The sequence below is a fragment of the Marmota monax genome, unplaced genomic scaffold (genome assembly GCF_021218885.2).
Source record: "Marmota monax isolate L192 unplaced genomic scaffold, Marmota_monax_Labrador192_F-V1.1 WCK01_AAM20220418_F8-fsc00003, whole genome shotgun sequence".
In the NCBI taxonomy this organism is placed as follows: domain Eukaryota; kingdom Metazoa; phylum Chordata; class Mammalia; order Rodentia; family Sciuridae; genus Marmota; species Marmota monax.
The window spans coordinates 9,196,012-9,216,102 of NW_026694084.1; the positions used below are offsets into that span (position 1 = coordinate 9,196,012).

General features: G+C 38.0%; 1 protein-coding gene across 3 annotated transcripts; it reads right to left on the reverse strand.

Moving 5' to 3' along the window:
• Positions 1-1,848: 1,848 nt before the first annotated feature.
• Pabpc1 (poly(A) binding protein cytoplasmic 1) lies at positions 1,849-16,539 on the reverse strand. 3 transcript variants are annotated; one of them, XM_046464735.2, is made up of 16 exons: positions 16,181-16,539; positions 15,839-16,067; positions 12,875-13,068; positions 12,560-12,675; positions 10,295-10,434; positions 8,643-8,737; positions 8,204-8,341; positions 7,909-8,004; positions 5,957-6,229; positions 5,671-5,761; positions 5,036-5,146; positions 4,792-4,946; positions 4,112-4,196; positions 3,555-3,685; positions 3,077-3,170; positions 1,849-2,302 (listed from the first exon to the last, which is right to left on the reverse strand). In XM_046464735.2, exons 2-15 carry the CDS (start codon positions 16,029-16,031, stop codon positions 3,078-3,080), a joined length of 1,911 nt encoding a protein of 636 aa, XP_046320691.1. In that variant the 5' UTR covers positions 16,032-16,067; positions 16,181-16,539; the 3' UTR covers positions 1,849-2,302; position 3,077. The 3 variants fall into 3 exon arrangements, with proteins under 3 accessions (XP_046320691.1, XP_046320693.1, XP_046320692.1); XM_046464737.2 differs by having other exon boundaries at positions 12,971-13,068; positions 15,839-16,539; XM_046464736.2 differs by having other exon boundaries at positions 10,304-10,434; positions 15,839-16,539.
• Between the last annotated feature and the right edge of the window lie 3,552 nt (positions 16,540-20,091).

A 20,091-nucleotide genomic window follows, 5' to 3' on the forward strand; every position in this document is an offset into this window, starting at 1 on the left:
TACATGCTGAATTGGAGAAAAGGAAAAAAAAATCTAGGCTACAGGTTAGGTCTAGTACTCAAAAATGTCATGTACACCTAGTTTGTCAAAACCTCCAAATGATGTAGCCTTACATATGCCTTATAAGGAAAACTAGATGACAGTTCAAAGTCAGTTCTGCTCTCCACCTCAAATCCTATGAGACTAGATAGTTTCAACTACCGCTGACTGCAAAACTATGTACTTACTGGGTATAACCAGTGAATTCTCATCATTCATAGCAGTTATTTCTGTAAAGACACCAATACTGAATGAGTAAATACTGAATTCACTGCGCCCAGAAAAAATACAGGGGGTAAGGTTCCTATGAGCCCCTCATGTAATTAACAGTAGATCAATACATAGCCTAGCTTTTTACATTGGTTCCATTAAGACACCTTATATATTAATTAACATTGAACTCACAGCCAACACCAGGATAACTCCTGTCTGGGGGCCATTCTGAACGGCTAAATCACCAACATAAAGCTTACAAAATGTTAACATGGCACCAGATAGATCACAAAAAGGGACGTTTGGTGTGATAGTCAAAAACAAGAAATCACCAATCTCATCCAGGAAAATGTCAGATGACTTGATTTTTGTTGCTCAACACATATCCATGAATGACTGGAAAGTAGCATAAACAGCTATTTGGGGGTTACAAATGATTTTTGTTCAGCTAACAAATTTGTGAATACAGAATCCTCAAGTAATTGACTGTTGTTTCTCCTAAAAGAACTCCTACAAAATCATAAAGGTCTACTTTGCAGATTTGTTGGCCGCACCCAGCAATCATGTAAACTTGCTACAACTAACACATTTCCCATAATACTTAATTCCAAACCACCATGTATAAAGCTATCTATGCAAACCCTAACCATAACACTTGTTTTGGGAACTAGTAGGGAACTTCACAGATTAAAAACTTCAGTGTCCTAAAGCTAAAGCCTGTTCCTTTAGAAGTTCAAAACTGGAAACTTTGTACTAAAAATGTTGAGAAAGATGGTAACAGTCTCTGCCTTCCTTAAAGCACTTTAGTCAATCCTTCTTAGAAGAAATTCTCAGTGAACAATCACTCCCTCTAGGGTATGCCTACAGCAAGACTGCACATCTTTTGTTTCAAGACTTGGCAAATTGAAAAACATTCCAGGTCAAGAAGAATCATAAGGCTTCATCATGCATAGCTGTCACTGTCACAAACCAGGGTTTTTATTTTATTCAGAAGACCTGTTTCTAGCATGGTCATGAGGTAACCAGATATGCAACTGAGAAAGCCAACTTGCAGTAGTATGTAGAATGGGAGAGGGGTTAAAATCAAACCATTTTCAAAAATGCAAACTGCATGGGATCATTAGTTATATGCATATGTCCTGGGCCTAAGGGCAGATAATACACCCATCCTTGAAAAGAATGCTTAAAGCCAAGTCTAGCTTAACATTTAATATAAAAATCATACTAAAGCCATGTTATCTGTACCCTCTTCTCCAACAAATAAAAAGCCACTGTTACTGTTTTGTCCCTTGTAAATAGGGGTTAGCTAATTATCTTCTAGTATAGAAATCTCAAGTGGTAAACTACCATAATTTCAAAAGTTAATGGGTCTTAATTTTTATAAATCAAATGTTAAAAACCATTTAACTATATTGGCTCAAGGATTCATATGGAATTCTCAATCCATGAAATACATTACAGTAACTGGCTGTTTTACATATAGTACATTTTTTATGAAAGAATCTTATGTAACAGGTACTCCCATTTTTGCACCATTAAGATATTACCTATTTACACATGCTCATTACCAAGATAAATAAAATAAACATAACCATGCACTGTTTAAGGAATTTTTATTAAAGCAAGAATTTTATAATCCAAATTACGTTTCCTTGCTCAGTTATCAATTCTGTTACTTAAAACAGAACTGACATCCTGAGCTATTCCACAGTAAAGAATTACAAAATTAAAGAAAGGAATGCTTTAAATTTTTGTACTTTGCTGAAAATTCTTTTTCCCAGGGTCTATAAAACATTAATTTGTTTTTATATTTTACTATTTTTTTGTGATTTTTAAATTTTTTTGTTGTTGTTGCAGTCAAGTAATCTAGGACTAGCACTGTTTGCTAGACCTGGCATTTGCTCGGTACATAAGGTTCAAAGTTTCCTTTCCTTTTTTTATTTATTTTATATTTTGCAATGTTTTTTTTTTCATAATATTTAAGTTTTTCGATGTTTAGATAATTTTTCTTCGGTGAAGCACGAGTTTCTTTTCGTGGTCCCTGATCAATCTGAAAATGTAATATAAAAAAATTAGGAAGAAAAATACTGGTATTTGTCAGTATCAAATAAAAAAGCCCTTGGCCAAAATTCTATAGTTTTACTGGAAAACAACCATACTCATTCCATTCCATACCATCCAATAGCTACTTTTATAATATAACATTAAAATAGAAAAATTCTTACAGACACAACATGTCTCACAAAACCTGGTCCTTTAACAAAAAGCACTAGCAAACCCCAGGTCCCAGATCCTAGCTGTACACAGCTGTAAAGCTATCCTTATATCCTGGGAATAATGACAGGCAATTATGGTAAAGGTCCAAGGACAACTATTATGTCCACCACCTAATAAAGACAGCTTATAAAGTTCACAATACAAAATCTCAAAGTACTGTGATTTAAAAAATGCTAGCCATGATCAGGGTTAACAGGTGAACATTCCATTAATTCTTTACATATTTTTAAAAACTAGGAACACATAAATTACTTGGAATTGCATTTTTTTTTTTTTGCTATGTATGCTTCAAAACATCCTCAGCAAACTATTATAGAAGATGAAGGAAGCCGGGCATGCTGGTACATGCCTGTAATTACAGTGGCTAGGGACGCTAAGACAGGAGAATTCTGAGTTCAAAGCCAGTTTCAGCAACTGGTGAGGTGCTAACCAACTCAGTGAGAGACGCTCTCTCTATATGACTGGAGATGTGGCTCAGTGGTCAAGTATCCAGAGTTCAATTCCTGATACAAAAAAAAAAAAAAAGACCACAAAAGAGTAAACTCACTTTAAACTGTTGGAACACCAGTGGCACTGTTAACTGCTTTCTGGGCAGCCTCTTTAGCTTGGTGGGCTTGTAGTACAGCTACAGCTTCATCAACCTAATGAAAGAGCCAAAACAAAATGGTTCAGGAAAGGAGTCAAATGAAAATAAAAATTCTAAAAGACAAACTTATCCTGAGATGAAAATTGGAAAGAACTGATATAAGCAGCAGTCGTTAAGGATGCTGGAGCTAAACTGAATGCCATCTACTAGTGGTGTGAACACTGAGCCCAACATTCAACTTCTCTTCTTGTTTCCCTATTTACAAAACAAGGATAGATAACTAGTACCAGGGTGGCCGTCACTATTGTAAGGATTTATAATACTTATAAAGCTCCTATGTCGGTGCATAGCTTGAACAAAGCACTATGTAAATGTTCTATAGAAATAAGTTCCTATAAAAGCCCTGAAAGATAAGAGGTAATAAGACATGATAAATTACCTTAGAACGGAGAGACTCTGGAGACTCAAGCATATGAAGAAGTTCTGAATTATCAATCTCCAATAACATGCCAGTGATTTTACCAGCAAGAGTAGGGTGCATGGCTTGAATAAGAGGAAACAGCCGTTCACCTAGGAACGAAAACATTCAAAAGCTCCCTTCAATCAAAAAATTTAAGGACCCCATGTTAAACTGTTGTTTAGGAATTTTATTTTTGTATATAGTGTATTATGCTAACCCACAACCCATCATTTCATTCTTTCACCAGGAAGAACAAGATCAACCACAAAGCACAAAGCAGTAATTCTTCTTGGTATCAGTCAAGTGATGTTACTTATCCAGCTGTTAAATCTGTGCCCAAAATAAGTCAAAAGTTGTCTTCATATTAGGTTCAGATTCCTTCCAAAAATGGGAGTGGGTGGGATCCAAGTTAATTCCCTGTTACCTTATCCATTATCAACAACATATCTGCCCTAGGCATTTGAGTTCAGAGTGTCTAAGTGAACTTTTAACTTTTCTAGCCTTTGTTACCGACAAGGTGGGTCAAAGATACTTACCCAACATTTGCTTTTGCTCTTGAGGGGGGGCAGATGCCAACATGGAAGCAGTCAAAGGTTCCTGACCTTGTACATGAACAGCAGGCTAGACATAAAATAGGATAACACATAAAATAGACATAAAATAGGAAAACTTCTAAGCACAGTAATAGTAGCACATACAAACAGTCACCAAGAGGTAATCACTGCAGTGATACAGACTGCCATTTAAACATAATTGAGAAAAACTGAATGAGAACGTATAAACTGTGGAACGTATAAAAATTAGAAATATAAGCTAAGATAGCTAGTAACATGTACAAGCTCAGATATGCACTCTCAAATTTAATAAAACCCCATCTTTTATACTTAGTATTTCTTGGATTCGTTCATTCTGTTAACTTGTTTGATCCCATGGTTAGAAGATCAAATCCAAAATCAGTGTTAACTCAAATTTCCTTTACTTCTTCCTTAACAACTATGCCAACGAAATTCTTAAACCACACAAGTAATTCAGGATGAGGATTCCGGGTACTTGTCTAATTTCTCAGTAGAAGACACAACATTTTTCATTCAATCATTAATTAATAATTAGCAAGATGTTCCAGATAGCTAAGTTTTCATATATCATACTGTTGCCTCCACATTTTTACTTTGATCAAGGACTGTCAATTTAATAAAAGAATTATTAAAATCCACACCTGTTGCATGGTAACTTGTGGCTGTGCATTAAGATGTTGCTGAGGATTGCGGACTCCCGCAGCATATTTATACTGTGGAACGGTGCGGACAGCAGGGGTAGCTGCAGCAGCAGCAGCTGCAGGACGTGGACCCATTGTCTGTGTTGATGTGTTAGCTTAAAAAAAAAAAAAATATTATTCCCCCCATTTTTTTTACCATGTTATTTCAAATTAGCAATTCTTTACAGAAAGGGTTAAGACTCACCAACACGCTGTGTTGACATGACTCGTGGAACTTGTGAAGAAGCTGGTCTCATAGTACTAAATGGTGGTCTAGGAGCGGCTGGGCGGATAGCACCGGGCATATTTTGGAATGCTGCATTTAAAGATACGAACATATATTAACTGGGAAACCTCACTGAATGAATGGGTTATACTGCTTTAGAGTTAAATTTGCACAAAAGGCTGAAAGTGGTCCATTTTTTAAAAGCTGAGTTTCAAAATTGTTTTCCTAGACTTTTTAGATTAGTGTAAATTATAACACTAATTCATACAATGACAAGTACTTATTAATCTAAGACATGAAAACATTTTACATTTTACAGAGGAAAACTTAAAGGACAGGACCCTGATGCTTAGATTAGATGACTACCTAACCAAATAAAAGATTTGTTCCCAAAATATTCATAAAGGAAAACAGTAGACATTACTGTCTCACTAAGACAGGAATGATACAACATTTTTATTAAAAAAAAAACACAAAAAACTATAACATCAAAAAACGAACACCTGTAACCATAAGTTATGAACAGCAATAATATACCATGGAAACAGAAGGCTAATTTGATTTGCTTCATGTATATTTTTAATCAAATTCCCAATCTTAATTAAAAGGCTTACGATGAGGTCTGGCACCCTGAGCAGTCCAGCGAGGACTTGGTCTTAGTTGAGCAATTTGGCTAGGAGGATAGTATGCAGCACGGTTCTGAGTCTGCAAAAACAAGCAAATAAATGTATATATTAATTTTATGAAAAAAAAAAAAAAAAGGCAACTAGTTATCTGTTTTCAAACACACAGCCCTCACACTCTATTAGCGTTTTTCCAATTCAATCATAATCCACAGTAGGTTTTATTATTTTGGAAGACACAAAACATATTAAGCAATGATCAAACATGAAAACCTACCTGTGGGATAGCTGCCATGAAGTAACCTGAAGGAGGTGCTGGCTGGTAGGGGTTGATTACAGGGTTGGGCACAGCTCGTACACTTGCCATTCTCTGCATATACTGGTTAGTGAGGTGAGCCTGGCGCTCTTCTTTGCGCTGAGCTAAAGCTACATACAGTGGCTTGGTGGCCACAATTCTACCATTCATTTCTGTAACTGCTTTTGTGGCTTCTTCTGGGGAGGAGAAACATACAAAACCAAACCCTTTGCTGCGACCACCCTCCATCATAACCTATTAAGAAATAAATAAAAAATAAAGTTAATGTAATGGTAGAATGAAGTAGAAAAAAGTACTACCAATTAAGAATCAATTTTAATCAATGAATCATGTATCTAAATTCTGTTAAGGCTGTAATCCTATTAATCCCTTGAGTTTATTAATTAATTCTTCCTCAATATCCAAATACTACACATATACATTTTCCTAGCCAAGCAAGAAAACTGGAAGAAATAAAGAGAGGCACAGCAGTAACTTTTTGAGATTTCAGATGTTTAATATTAATTCCAAGATTATTTATTGAATAGTAGTGATAATGTGAGAGAAAATACTTACAAAATAAAACAAAGGACTAACAAAATGTTCTCTTAAAAAATACATCTAACCTTATAGAATAATGCAAAGGCAAAACCAGTGAACACATAAAAGCACACCTCATTAAATAAAAAAAACAATGTGAGAAGATGAGATCCCACTTTCTACTCAATTGAAAATTCTGTCAAGAAACAAGACCAATGCAAATTTGTTTAGCCTTTTTGGCATAAATTGGCTGTCTCAATTTTAAATATTCATGCCATATGAATACCAATTCTAACTCTATAAACTTAGATGTAAGAATGTTCATTAGAGCAAATATATATATATATATATATATATATATATATATATATATATATAAACAGTTTTTAGAAAAAGGAGTCATACTACACGATTTGTCTTTTCATATAATGATAGGTGTTGATTTGTATTTAAGGTATTTTTTCACCTTTATTGCTAAAAGCCAGGTACGGAATTTCCAACATGGAAATCATAAGAGATTCTTTTGCAAACTGAATATGGGGAATAGAGGGCTTTTCTTTCTTATTTTACCCTTTTATTCTGCTTGGTTAAAACTTTTTTTTCTAGTAAGCATTAACAAATGATCTCCTGTTCCAGAATAAATTCTTACAACCTTTCACCTCCCTGCAAAGTGAGAGTATAATCCACAAAGGACTTAAAACATGCATGCTTTATATAAATCAAAAGAAACTGATACACAATATTCAATTTAAATTTAAACTTTCAGGAACCATACTAAGGATAGACACTCAGGAATATATTCTATCATATTCAGAGTATTACCAGAAAAGCACAGGCTGAACCATAAAACAAACATGGCACATGCATTTTTTATTTGTATGCATCCACTTCACCTCTTAAAAAATAAAATAAAATCACTTTGTCAATGGGGTTGTGGGGAAAAACTGAGTAAGAAGGACTGCCATGGGGTGAGTAAAAATTATATACACAAAAAAACTTTGCATAGATAGAGCAGTTCTTGGACACTAAACTTGACACAGGGGATAAAATAATTTCAAGACCCCAGAGATCCCTAAGTCTCCCATGTTCCAGGCACTTGGTATTCTTTACTTCTAAGAAAACAAATACTTCCTACTCTGACTCTAGCTTCTACTTTGGGGAATATTTTATCCAACTATAAGTTAAAAACTGTAATAGAAAATAGATAAAAACATGTAGAAGTGAAATTTTTAAATCAAAATTTCAGAGTTTGAACTAGACTACTACTATTGTTTCATAATCTCTAATTTCAGGTAAAAGGAAATATGATCGCTATCTTCACTGCTTGGGGTTTGACTACTCAGACTGACTCATGTGAATGAAAATATCAGAACAGTAAAAAACATAACTTTCACCTTTGCACTAGTGATTGTACCAAATGGAGAAAACTCCTTCCGGAGACGTTCATCATCAATACCATCATCAAGGTTTTTCACATAAAGGTTAACACCCTAAAAAGAAGGGGGCAAAAGAAAAACTGAAGAAAAATTTTAAAAACCCACCACAATGGTACCTAAGCACACCTCCTATTCCTTTATCCCATTTCTTCTTTCCCCTCTCAAACCCTCAGTTACCTGGAAGTAACTGAAATGAACGTAAAATAGGTTTCCTCGTCCCTGTCTTATTTTGCTTGTTCAATTAAAAATGAACCTGGTATCTGGTGATCCTATCTTGCTTCATCTGTTCAAATTTGCGCTTTAGTTCCGTCTGCCGTTCCACTTTTTTCTGAGCTCGACCAACATAAATTTGTTTTCCGTTGAGCTCCTTTCCATTCATTTCATCCACAGCCTTACAGGAATCATAAACATTTAAGTTAATAATTTGTAATATAAAAGCTCATTCTTAACAAGTAGAATTTGTTAGATTACTAAGTTAAAGACAACCCATCCCCAATCTTGAGGTTTGAGGACAATATAGGTTCCCAATTTATATTCTTGAACTCATGCATATATGCAAACCGAGTACAAGAATATGAAAATAGCCATTGGTACATGCACATAAACTTCAAAAAATTAACTCTATACACCCCCCCTTACTATAAGGGTACAGGAAGACCACACTACATTTAATTATTATATTTAAGTCTTACTTTCTGTGCATCTTCATGCCTTTCAAAGCTTACAAATCCAAATCCTTTGGATTTTCCACTTTCATCAGTCATTACTTTCACACTTAAGGCAGGTCCTAAAAAATTTTTTTAATAATTCAAAGATATTCCACACAAAATGTTCATATATCTCACATCGCAACAGACAAAAACAATGGCATGGGGGAATAGGGGATAAAATAATTTCAAGACCCCAGAGATCCCTAAGTCTCCCATGTTCCAGGCACTTGGTGTTCTTTACTTTTAAAAAAACAAATACTTCCTACTCTGACTCTAGCTTCTACTTTGGGGAATATTTTATCCAACTATAAGTTAAAAACTGTAATAGAAAGAGTTTCTGGTTTTAGCTAATAATTTTACATTTCAGAATTAAGAACTAGGAACTCCTGACCCATCTGCTTTTCAATAGGGAGTGGAAGGAGAGAACACAAGGCTGGACCCTCTGGTAAAAAATAACAGTTATCTGGAGGAAGAGTCATATCGCTAAAGACACATGCTTCTTTCCTCACCTTTTTCAAGTGGAAAATATTTAAGTGAGATGGGTGGTTATCTCAGTCAAGTAGGGGAAGAAAAAGGTTAAAAATTACATTAGATTATAGAGAATCTAGAAGATATACAGGCACAGGTAGACTCTTTCATTTAATGTACCTCTATTATGTAAAACAAAATATCCGAATAATTACATACTGGTAGTCAACTCACAAGCACGAATCTTTTGGGATAAGTGATAAAACACAATAATCCAATTGTAGGAATAACTTCTAATTTTTAAAGATTTAGATACAGGACATGAAATATACAAAAGGATTTGGACTAAAGAAGACTTAGGGTAATATATGAATCATGAGATCAGTTATCTTCTGTATCTTACATGATTTATCTTTGTGCAGAATAACTGTTTGCTTAAAGGAGGATTCAATATGGCATGCTAATCTGGCAACAAAAAGTTATCAATTTCCTAATTACTTGAAGTACCACCTCTAAGTTCAACAGGAGGAAAGCAAAGACTGAGGCCAATTATCTGCAAATGTACAATAAAAATATTCATTTTCTGATCTGTTAACTCCATTAACCCAAAGTAAGGCTGATTAGTAAGTTTGATGAAGTTTGAAAAGCAAGGAAAAAATATTTTAACATCTCATATATGCAGATGGCCACCTTTGGCTTCATCTTTGAATGGGATTATTTTTAAATTGCTCAAACATGATGATATTGCAACTGGCCCAACAGCCTAACTAGACACCTGTTAACTAGCCACTGAATTCCATTATAAACTGGCTGCATCAAATACTTGCCTCTGATGAGATGGGACCCTATTAGGGCCTAAATTCCAGCATCTTAATGGTACAAAGCCTTTAAAAAACTAATTTTTCAGTCACACCTTACTGTGCTAATCTAATGCTATCAACCTTTAATCTAAACTGTATAGAATTCTACTTATATGATACTTTATAGTATATAATCTATATACTATTATATATATAATCTATATAGTATATAATCTAAGTATCTATTAGTATTTTCAAGTATTTGGTCTCATCTCATTTACTTTTTAGTATCAAGTATCAGTCAACATTAAATGTTGAGCAATTACTCAGAACTCCAAGTGTAAAAATTTAATTCAGACACATTACCAAACTTGCCAAAGAGATCCTTAAGGCGCTCATCATCCATGTCTTCTCCAAAATTCTTGATGTAAACATTGGTGAACTCTTTTGCCCTAGCTCCAAGTTCTGCTTCTCGTTCTTTACGAGATTTAAATCGTCCAACAAATCTAAAATATGTAAGGACTATGACATTAGGTTCTGTTAATTAAGTCTGATGGTTGACTTCAAAATTGTTATTGAGAATTTTCATAAAAATCACATTACACATATAAATAGGAACTTAAGACATTAAAACATGAAATACATAAAAAAGAAACTTTTAACTACAACCACAATACAGGAATGTTTCTCTTAACACACACTTCTGTTCTCTCTGGCTAATCCAGGTCTAAAGGGATCACTCCTATCAATACAAGTAATTGTGTGTGACCATGTCAATGAAGAGACCTAAATAAAAGCTTTCATGATCGCTATTTTAAAGTGTCTCTTGTACTTTATTTGCCATATCCTAAAACATAAATTTAAGCTTCCTAATTCTGTACTTGTATTTCTAGAATGCAAATGACTGACATAACTGAAGTGTATTACCAACAGAATGCTTTTAAAAATGTTTTCCCAATATAAAAACAGTAATGTTATGAAATACTGTAATACATAGCAAAGTACAGAGGGGAAAAAGCTATAATTCCACTCAAATTGTGTCTTTTTGCCCTCTGTTCAAAAATATTCATTTATGGAAATGAGAGTTCTCTTTTATCCTAATAAGTTGGACCTTCTCCATGCTCTTGGTTTCATAAATGTTCACTGTAAACATTGCCAATTTCTGCTCTTGCAACTTTATATTTGCTCCTAGGACAGAGTCATAGGAATCATAGTTCAAACGGAATATAAATTATCTTTTTTTGGTACTAGGGATTGAATCCAATGGTGCTCCATGGCTGAGTTACATACCCTAACTTTTTTCTTTTTAATTATGGGAGACAAGGTCTCACTAAGCTGCTTAGGGCATCACTAAATTGCTGAGGATGGCCTTGAACTTGTATCCCATTGCCTCAAGCTTCTGGAGTCACTGAAATTTTACAGGCATGGTTTCCCATGCCCAACCTATAAGTGAATTTATAATTCTACATAGTGAAACACTATTTTCCATAAGTTACATTATTATATACTCAAAATCAGTCTTTATATCTGGATCTTGTCAGTGATGAATGTGCCTTTAATTTTTTCCCCTGAATTTATGATAACAAGCATTTCAATTGTTGGTATAAGGTGAGTAACCTTTATTTGAAATTCGTAGTACCATAAGTGGTTTCATTTAGCATTGGAGATTGAACCCAGGAATGCTTTGCCACTTAAATACATACCACCTTTTTAAGGGAAAAAAAAAAAATTAAGACATGGTCTAAGTTGTTTAGGGCCTTACTAAATTGATAACCCTGGCCTTGAACTTGGAATCTTTCTGCCTCAAGCCAATTTCTGGGATTAGAGGAATGTGCCATCATTCCCGATGCAGAAGTTGTCTTAAAATCTGGAATATCTTATGGACTTCACTAGTTAAGCAACCCCTAAAATGAATGAAATATGTCAAAATTGGATTTGTTGTCATGTTGGTGGAGAGTGTTTCAGATTTCAGAGATTTTTGAGTTAGGGATGCTCAACCTATACAAATGATGCTGAATATCTCTCATTTGCCGAGATGATTAAAAGAAGTAAATGGTATTTAAGATAAATAGCCTTGTAGTTTTAATCAGTGCCATTACAGTTTGCAACCTTTAATCAATATTTCAAGAAAGATTAATCACAAATCAGACTTAACTCTGCTTCATTTATAATTTGATCATAAATAGTGGCAGTCCCAGCAACATGGTCATACAGAATGGGCTGAGTGCAGACTACCCAGTGTATAGGTCAGCCCATCTGTCAATAACATTGTGTAAAATTAAATTATTTTAGCCAGTTTCCTCAAATATAAAACGGACTAATTTAATTAGTATCAGAGGAAAGTTTGCCTGGATTTTGAACTTTTCAAAAATACATTTATTTTGGAAAAGCTTTATATCCCCCCCATTTATCTTCTGTTTCTTTTTGGTTTAAAGGTTGACCAATTACATTAAATCCACCATTATTTGTATGTTACACTGAATGTGGAGAAAATACAATTATAAAACCTATGAAATATGGTTTATTAATTTCTACCATTTCTTTATTAAAAGCACAAACATGCTAACTTTTAAAATGGACCTGGAACCATTAAAAGCATATTGAAAATACAAACTAAATCTTTATACTTACACTTTGCGATCATTTAGAAGCATTCCATTCATTTTTTCAATAGCTCTTTCGGCTGCTTCCTGTGTCTCAAAATGTACAAATCCATAGCCCTTGGAACCATTTTCATCACAAACCACCTAGGGAAAAAAATGCATAGCCACTTCTCATTATTTGCTATTGATTTAACATTTTTCCAGTGTGCAGAGATAATTTGTTAGTGACTAACCCCAGATATTTTGGAAATAAAGACAGCCATTAACAGCACAGTTGCTATTTTAAGGACTAAACTAAGGAAGCTAAACACTGTGAATGTTTACCTGTCACATTTTTGCTTACCTTACATGAAAGGATGTTACCAAAAGCAGAAAATGTATCATACAGTGCTTTATTATCAATGGATTTGTCCAAATTTTTAATGAATATGTTGCCTACTCCACTTTTGCGAAGCGATGGATCGCGCTGAGACCACATGATGCGTACTGGCTTGCCCTTTATAACATCAAAATTCATGGTGTCCAAAGCACGCTCCGCTGTAAGAAAAAAAATTTCTGAGTGAATATTACTGTAAAAACTTTGGCCTTGTAAGTTTTTTATTACTGTAAAAACTTCAAGATGGTTGGACTTTTCAAGTACTATACCCTAGTCTAGCTATACATTGTATAATGCAAAAAGAAAAATAATCAGAAGCCTCAGACTTCACATATGAAAGGATGGCATATTGATAATGTATTTGTGAAACAATCTTCCCTCAAATGCCATTAAGTTTAAAAGCACCTTTTTGTTCCTAGGCATCATAAAACAGAGATTCCTTCTCATACAATCTGTTAAAAGCAACACAAAAGACTAGGCAATTGTACATTATCAATAGGCTGAAAACAGTTTCTGGACTTAAGCACTCCTTCCTATTTGTCAAAACTGGTCATTCCATTGCTCATCACTGCCAACAGTTCACTCAAAAAACAAAAATTGGTTCCTGAATTTGGATTTTCATAACACAACTACCTATTACCATGGAAAAAAATGTAAAGCTACAGTAAGATCTGAATATATGTCTAATGTTTGGACATACTGATTGCATAATAATCTCAGAATTTTTGAATATCTGATCTACAATAGATACAACCACTTTTAACACTTTCTTGACACACAAAATTAACTTTATCTTAGACCTCTGGTTTATTTAACAAGTGACAATTTACTCAAGTTTTTCTGTAGAGTGCTAGAAAATTTGAAAATCTATCGTACAATTAATTTTGGAATCTGTGAAAGCTTGAATTATGTGCACTTCTACCTATTAAAGAAACACTAAAAACTAAATAGAAAAACATAACTTAAGTAAAAAGACTAATCTCTATAAAAATAGTCCATTTGAAGCATTGAAACAACTTGACAAATTCCATGCTAACGTTAACTGTAAAGTTATTGATGGGACAAAATTTCCAGCAACTTTCTATAAAAGTTCCAGCTTCTAGAATATCCTGATAATCAGCTGTCAGCTCATTATCAATTGACCACACCTACTCAGCTCCCCCAGTTTTTTTTTTTTTTTTTTAGCTGACTGTGCTTGAGCGTCTTTTGAATGAGTCACCTCTTCCTGTTAAATGGAATACTGGTCACTTTCTGAGGCTATTCCATCAATGCAGCAATATTTCTTTTTTTAAAGGAAAGAGAAAAACTACTTGGAAAGATAGTAAATTGTACATATACAAATCCCAAGAAATAAAAAAAATAGATTTTTGGGATTTAAAAGTGTGACACTTAAAAAAACCCCAAACTTTCAAGTTACCATGTTTCTAGAACTCATCTATTTATTTTTTAACAAGTTTTTAATGCAAAAGGTTATCTTCCCTAATGTTATATCCAGTGATATATACTACTCAGACTTCAGAACTGTTATGAAGTGATACTTGAAGTGACTGTCTGCAGAGCAAAAGGGCAGGAAAACTGCAGTGTAGTTTTACAACTTCTGGTTCCTTGTCACTCAATATTCCGCCTTACCCAAAATCTCGGTATAAACGCTAATCTCAGTATAAACTCTATCTATTGAAAAACTCATTAACAACTAATTGAACTTAAGTTTATTTCTATAAACGAAAATAAATATGGAGGGGGCATAATTGGGTCAGATAAGTGAAGCTGTCTTCTGAAAAGTCAACCGAACCACATACAAAACTCTTGGTCAGACCCTACCTTTATCAAAATTTGTTAACTCTTTTTAACTTTAAAATAAAAATACAAAACCATTTCCATCTATTCTGTATCCAATCGTTTCCAGATTCACGACACTCTGGATCATTTTAAAAATAAAAAGAAACTTGAACTATTTGAGTTAATGGTCAGTCCCCCATATTACACTAATGAGTGCCATTTACAGCCAAAAGTAGCTAATATATCTAAAGAAAAACTCCTTAAAACCACAGGAGCTATTTGAGGAAAATGAAAAAAAAATCACGTACATATATGTACTGAACACATTACCAGTACTATAAACTAAGGACCAATTTGATAAAACTGACCTAAATTGTCTGGGAAACTGTCATTTAAAAGATTTTCTTCCATATCCCCTCCTCCCACCACTCTACATTTAGTGCAAGAAAAATGCTTGTCTAGGGGAAAACCCCAAATTCATGTCCCACTGGTCATTTGCGTTTCATCAGTCACTAATGCCTTAAAAAAAAAAAAAAAAAAAACCACAAACCTGAGGACCACCACCACACATTACCGTATTAACTTTATTCTAAGGCCTTGTGGTCGTCCCCTACCAATCCTAGCTATTGGACCAGTAGCAGAACAGGCCTCGGGCCTGTGAGGTTACAGGGTTCAACACGTGGTATTTTTCGAGCACTGAATTGCACTTCCTTCAGAGACCCGGGCGCCGGCCTGAGCCCTGGGTGGTGTCAGCGCCTACACCTACTCCCCCAGAAAGGTGCTCAGCGACCTGCACCCCAGAATTCCGCGGTTACTGGCGGGAGCGCAGTTGAAGAAGCGTATTTCTCCCACCCCCCTGGCGCGTCATCACCCTAAAGTTTGAGAGCGGCTGAAGACGAGAAAATGGTCGCAAAGGAGGAAGTGGCCGGGCATGCAAGGGGCGTGCGGCTGCCGGCTGCGTGGGTGCCCCCGGGCAGAGTAACGTGGCTCCGGGAGATACAGTCAGGGGTGCCCGCGCCCGAGCGTCTCCCCTCCGGTCCTCGGGGGCTGACATGCCTTCCAGCTCCCCTCCCCGAGCCCGCCGGCCTAGCCACCCGCCTCCTTCCGAGCCTCATGGCCGCCCGCCCGCCGCCCTCCGGGCCTGGCTCTCACCGTCCGCCGGCTGCTGGAAGTTCACATACGCGTAGCCCAAGGAGCGGCGGGTGATCATGTCCCTGCAGACCCGGATGGAGAGGATGGGCCCGGCCGGGCTGAACTTCTCGTAGAGCATCGCCTCGGTCACGTCGGGGTGTAGGTCCCCCACGTAGAGCGAGGCCATGGGGTAGCTGGGGGCGCTGGGGTTCATCTCGGCACGGCTGCCCGCAGGGCCACAGGCCGCGACCTTTCCGTGAGAGGAGGAGAGCGAGTGCTGGGGCCGGGGGCCGGAGCCGGGGGGAGGGGAGCGGGGGCAAGCGCAGAGGGACAAAAATCAACCGGAATCGAAAACTACTCAACGGCCGCAGAACGGGGTCGATCAGCTGCCGCGGGCGGCGGGCTGCGGGCTGGGAGCGAGGCTGACGGTGTCGGGTCCGGGCGGCGGGAAGGCCTCGGTCTCTTGGTTCCTTCTTGGAGCTGCTGCGGGGCCGCGGGCGGGCGGGTCGGTCTCGGCTGCTTCACCGGGTTATTTTATAAAAGAGGAAGAAAAAAAATAAAAGTCTCCGGCGGGGGAGACGCGGATTTTTTGTAAATTTTTTTTGGGTTTTTTTAAAGATTTTTTTAGATTTTTTTTGGATTTTTTAATAATAAATGTGTGTTCCGAGCCCGGAGCACACACTCCGCACTCTCAGCACTAACCGCCGGGGAGAAGGGGAAGCACCGCCTCCTGCACCCTCTACTTATACCCCCCGCCGCACTCGCCCCGCCCCCGCGCGTCTGACGCCAGGGCCCTACGCGAGCGTCGGCGCCGGAGGAGGAGGAGAAAAGGAGGCGAGGGGGCGGAGGGAAGAGAAAACAGGAGGAGGAAAAAGCAGAGAGGAAGGGAGAGGTGGCGGCGGCGGCTGCTGCGGGTGTGGGGGTGGGGCTGGGGCGAAGGGGCGGGGTTTCTGCGCACGCGCCGCGTCCGGGGGCGGGGCCACGCTGCGTAGGGCCGTGGGGGAGGGGAGGGCCGCTCGCGGGCGGTCCTCGGAGGAGTCGCTGGGACGGCCCCTCCTCGCGCACACCCCGCCCCCACCTCCACCGGGAGGAGCGTTAACCCGTCACCGCGGCGGTGGGCGGTGCGCGGGGCTTCCGGGTTCCTCAGCGCCAACCTCCCCCCACGTGCGCGGTCGACAGGGGCTTCTTCCCGCCGCTGCCACCCGGCTCTACTCGCTCGGATCCCGAGGGAGGCTGGGCACCAGTGGGCCGGTGTGATCCCCTGCAGGCCCAGTTTCCGAAATGTGCGTGGAGGGAGCCGGGGTGGCTGTCCCTTTCTCCTACCCGGACCGCACTACGAGTCCCAGCGGGCAGCGCCGCCGCGCGCGTCGGCAGCAGAAGCGATGCCTGCTGGGAGCTGGAGTTCCCAACGGCCGCGACGCTCGCTGACCCCAACTGGCCACGGGTGCGGGCCGCCGGCTCGGGGACCCCAACCGTCCGGGGCGCTGGACCCTTGTCGTCGCCCGGCGGCACGCCCTAGAGGAGGGGGAGGGGGTTCCTCGTCTTTCTTGTCCTCTCGTCTCGGACCCCAGTTCTCCGACTGCCCACTGGATGCTGTTTGTTCAAAGAGTGGTTTTAATTTGGGAAAATTGCGTTGGGAGACTTTGGTCGCTTATTACCTTAAGGTGCTCTGTTGAAATCATTGAGTCGTGCTATTTTTGCCAGACATTTCTGTGCAGTGGAAAATAGGAATCGAGAAGACTGTTTTTCCTTAAAATTATGAGTGTCTCACAATCACTTGTATAGGCACCAAAGCCCTGCAACCAGACATAATTAGGAATAACCCAAATCACTACAATTGTACATGTTTAAAACAATTTTGTACATTAGTTATAGGCTTTAATAGAAATGCTAAACTTAATTAATTGACAGTCATAATAGTGCCAGCTATAGGAATTACATTAAGTCAACATATAAATTCCACTTTAAAATAGTAATGTGCTTTTACAGTTTTAAATAAGCCTTTGCATAAACATCCAATCACTTGACAGCAATCTTGTGTGGGAGGTGGAATAAGTAGTAATAAATTTATTTTACTGTTAGGAGAACTGTCTCAAGTTAAATGATTGCTCAATTTATTCTTTAATTCGATAAAGGATAGTGCATTCGTACTATTATTGCCTGGTATGGACCACACACTTTGTATCTGTTCTCATTTAAATTAGAATTTAAACCAACAGAATCCTCTAAGTGCTATTTTTCTCGTATCTTGGAAGAGGATAATATTTTTGAAAAAACATGGTACCTCATGTGCTTTACAAGGCAAAACAGCAAAACTTAGGACTGTACTTTAGAAAGACATCCATTAGTAAACAATAAGTCACTGTTCAGTCTTTCAGAACTCTGTGGTTAAAATCAATCCGTCAGTATATTCGTCAAATACCATCAAGTGGAGAGTACTGTTTTTAAGAAAGATGATAGACCTAAACAAATTCTTGTCCTCATAAGGTAACTATATAAACATTAAAATCAGTGCATTTATCAGTTTGTGTCAATTTTCTGTTAAGTTCTAAATTGGTTTTCTTCAAAATAAGAGGTTGAAAATTCCATGATTATGGTTTAAAAGAAAGCATGAATTCATTTTAGTATTTTTGTTATGTTACAGAACTGAGGCAATATTAAAAGCTAAAAGAGGCAGATGGAGTATACTCAATAAAAAAAGGGTAAAGGGAAATCACCTCCAATAACTTGGCAAGATTATACCAAAAATTAAAGCTGCCAAAACCATACATAATTAATTACTAAGGATATGTCCAAACATGGTGGCCTACATCTTAATTCCAGCTACTCAGGAGGCTGAGGCAGGAAGATTACAAGTTCCAGGCCAACCTGGGCAGGCCTGCCTAAACCTCCTGAGTTCCTGGGATTACAGGCATGCACCACTGTGTGGATTTGGAAAATTTTACCATAGAGTAAGAGTTTGGCAAGCACTGTCTAGGGTGGGTTGAATACTCCAGTCATCAGAGTGTCTTCCCTCAGGTTTCACCAGAGCCTGGATTAAATAACTGTTGCAAGACTTCTTTGTTATAAATCCATTTTGTACAAACAAACTTCCAATTGATAAATCCAATTAATAATTCAGCCTCCAGGGCAGTTTGGTAGGAAATGGAGGCCCTGCAGGTTGATAGAAACAGTCTTAATCATTAGAAAGACTTACCGTTTCTTTCTAAATTAATACTTTGGGAAGGGAGAGCTGGTCCACAGGATTTTTTAGCTGCTGTGGTTCTTGACATTTAGTGGATGCTATTGTTATATTTTAGGAAGGTACAGTTTAGTATGTGCAAGCGAAGCTAGAGGTAGAATTCATCCCTTTAGGAAAGGAGCTGGTAGAATCAGGAGAGGGAGTAAGAGCCCATACCAGGTGGGATTTGGAACTAGAACCAAGGACCTGTTCCTTTGATCTATCAATCACTCTTCTCACCTCCATCCAGCACCTTTCTCTCATATTAGAAATTTGTCTTGTGGATCAGAAAGAAAACAAACCTTTCTTTACTGACATGTTCCTCTTTCATTCACTGTCTTTAACAGCCACATTTTTTTTAAATTTCTACTCTCCTGACTTTTCTTGATTCCTCAACCTACTGTAATATGGCTTCCTTTACCTCTACTCCATCTACCCATCAATAGCCACCAATGATCTTGTTTCTGTTTGAGAAATCCTGTGGACTTTATTCAGGTTCATTTTACCTAATGTTTGCAGAATTTGCCCCTGTTTTCTTTCATTCTTTTTAATACATTCTCTTGGCTTCTGGGTTCTGTCTAACTCATGAAATGCTCATCTCTAGTAACCTTTCCCTGACCACCAGATTGCGCTGAGTACTCTTCCTGTGGACTTTACTCTGACAACTCCTCTGCCACAACATTTACTATATGACATTAAAATAAAATGTTCATGAGTGACCTCCTAAAATAAATTGTAAGCCCCATAAAAGAGTCTATGTCATATTTATCTATATTCCTACCACATAACAAAAAACCTGGCACCCTGGAGTTTTGTTTTACCTCAAGGAGAAGTCCAGCTAGGCTTTTGAACTAATTATTGATAATGGGCTAATAGGGAGGTTCTTCAATCTGTTGTTCCTACGGGTACCTAGGGCCCTGTGTACCCCAGAGCACTTGGCCTGCTGCAGCATACTACTTCCGGGCTCTACTGGCTATTGCAGGCAGTATTTCCTAACATACTGATTGGGCTCTCATTTCTGGAGCTGAGCTTGGGGGTGGTAGATTGTGAGTAT

Excerpts from the sequence above, each read along its gene's own strand:
- Pabpc1 (XM_046464735.2), bottom strand. The coding sequence starts at position 16,031 with ATGAACCCCAGCGCCCCCAGCTACCCCATGGCCTCGCTCTACGTGGGG. Across the intron at positions 8,005-8,203 it reads ATAGGATCACCAGATACCAG|GGTGTTAACCTTTATGTGAA; the intron begins GTTCATTTTTAA and ends CCTTCTTTTTAG. Across the intron at positions 6,230-7,908 it reads GTACAATCACTAGTGCAAAG|GTTATGATGGAGGGTGGTCG; the intron begins GTGAAAGTTATG and ends ATTTCTTAATAG.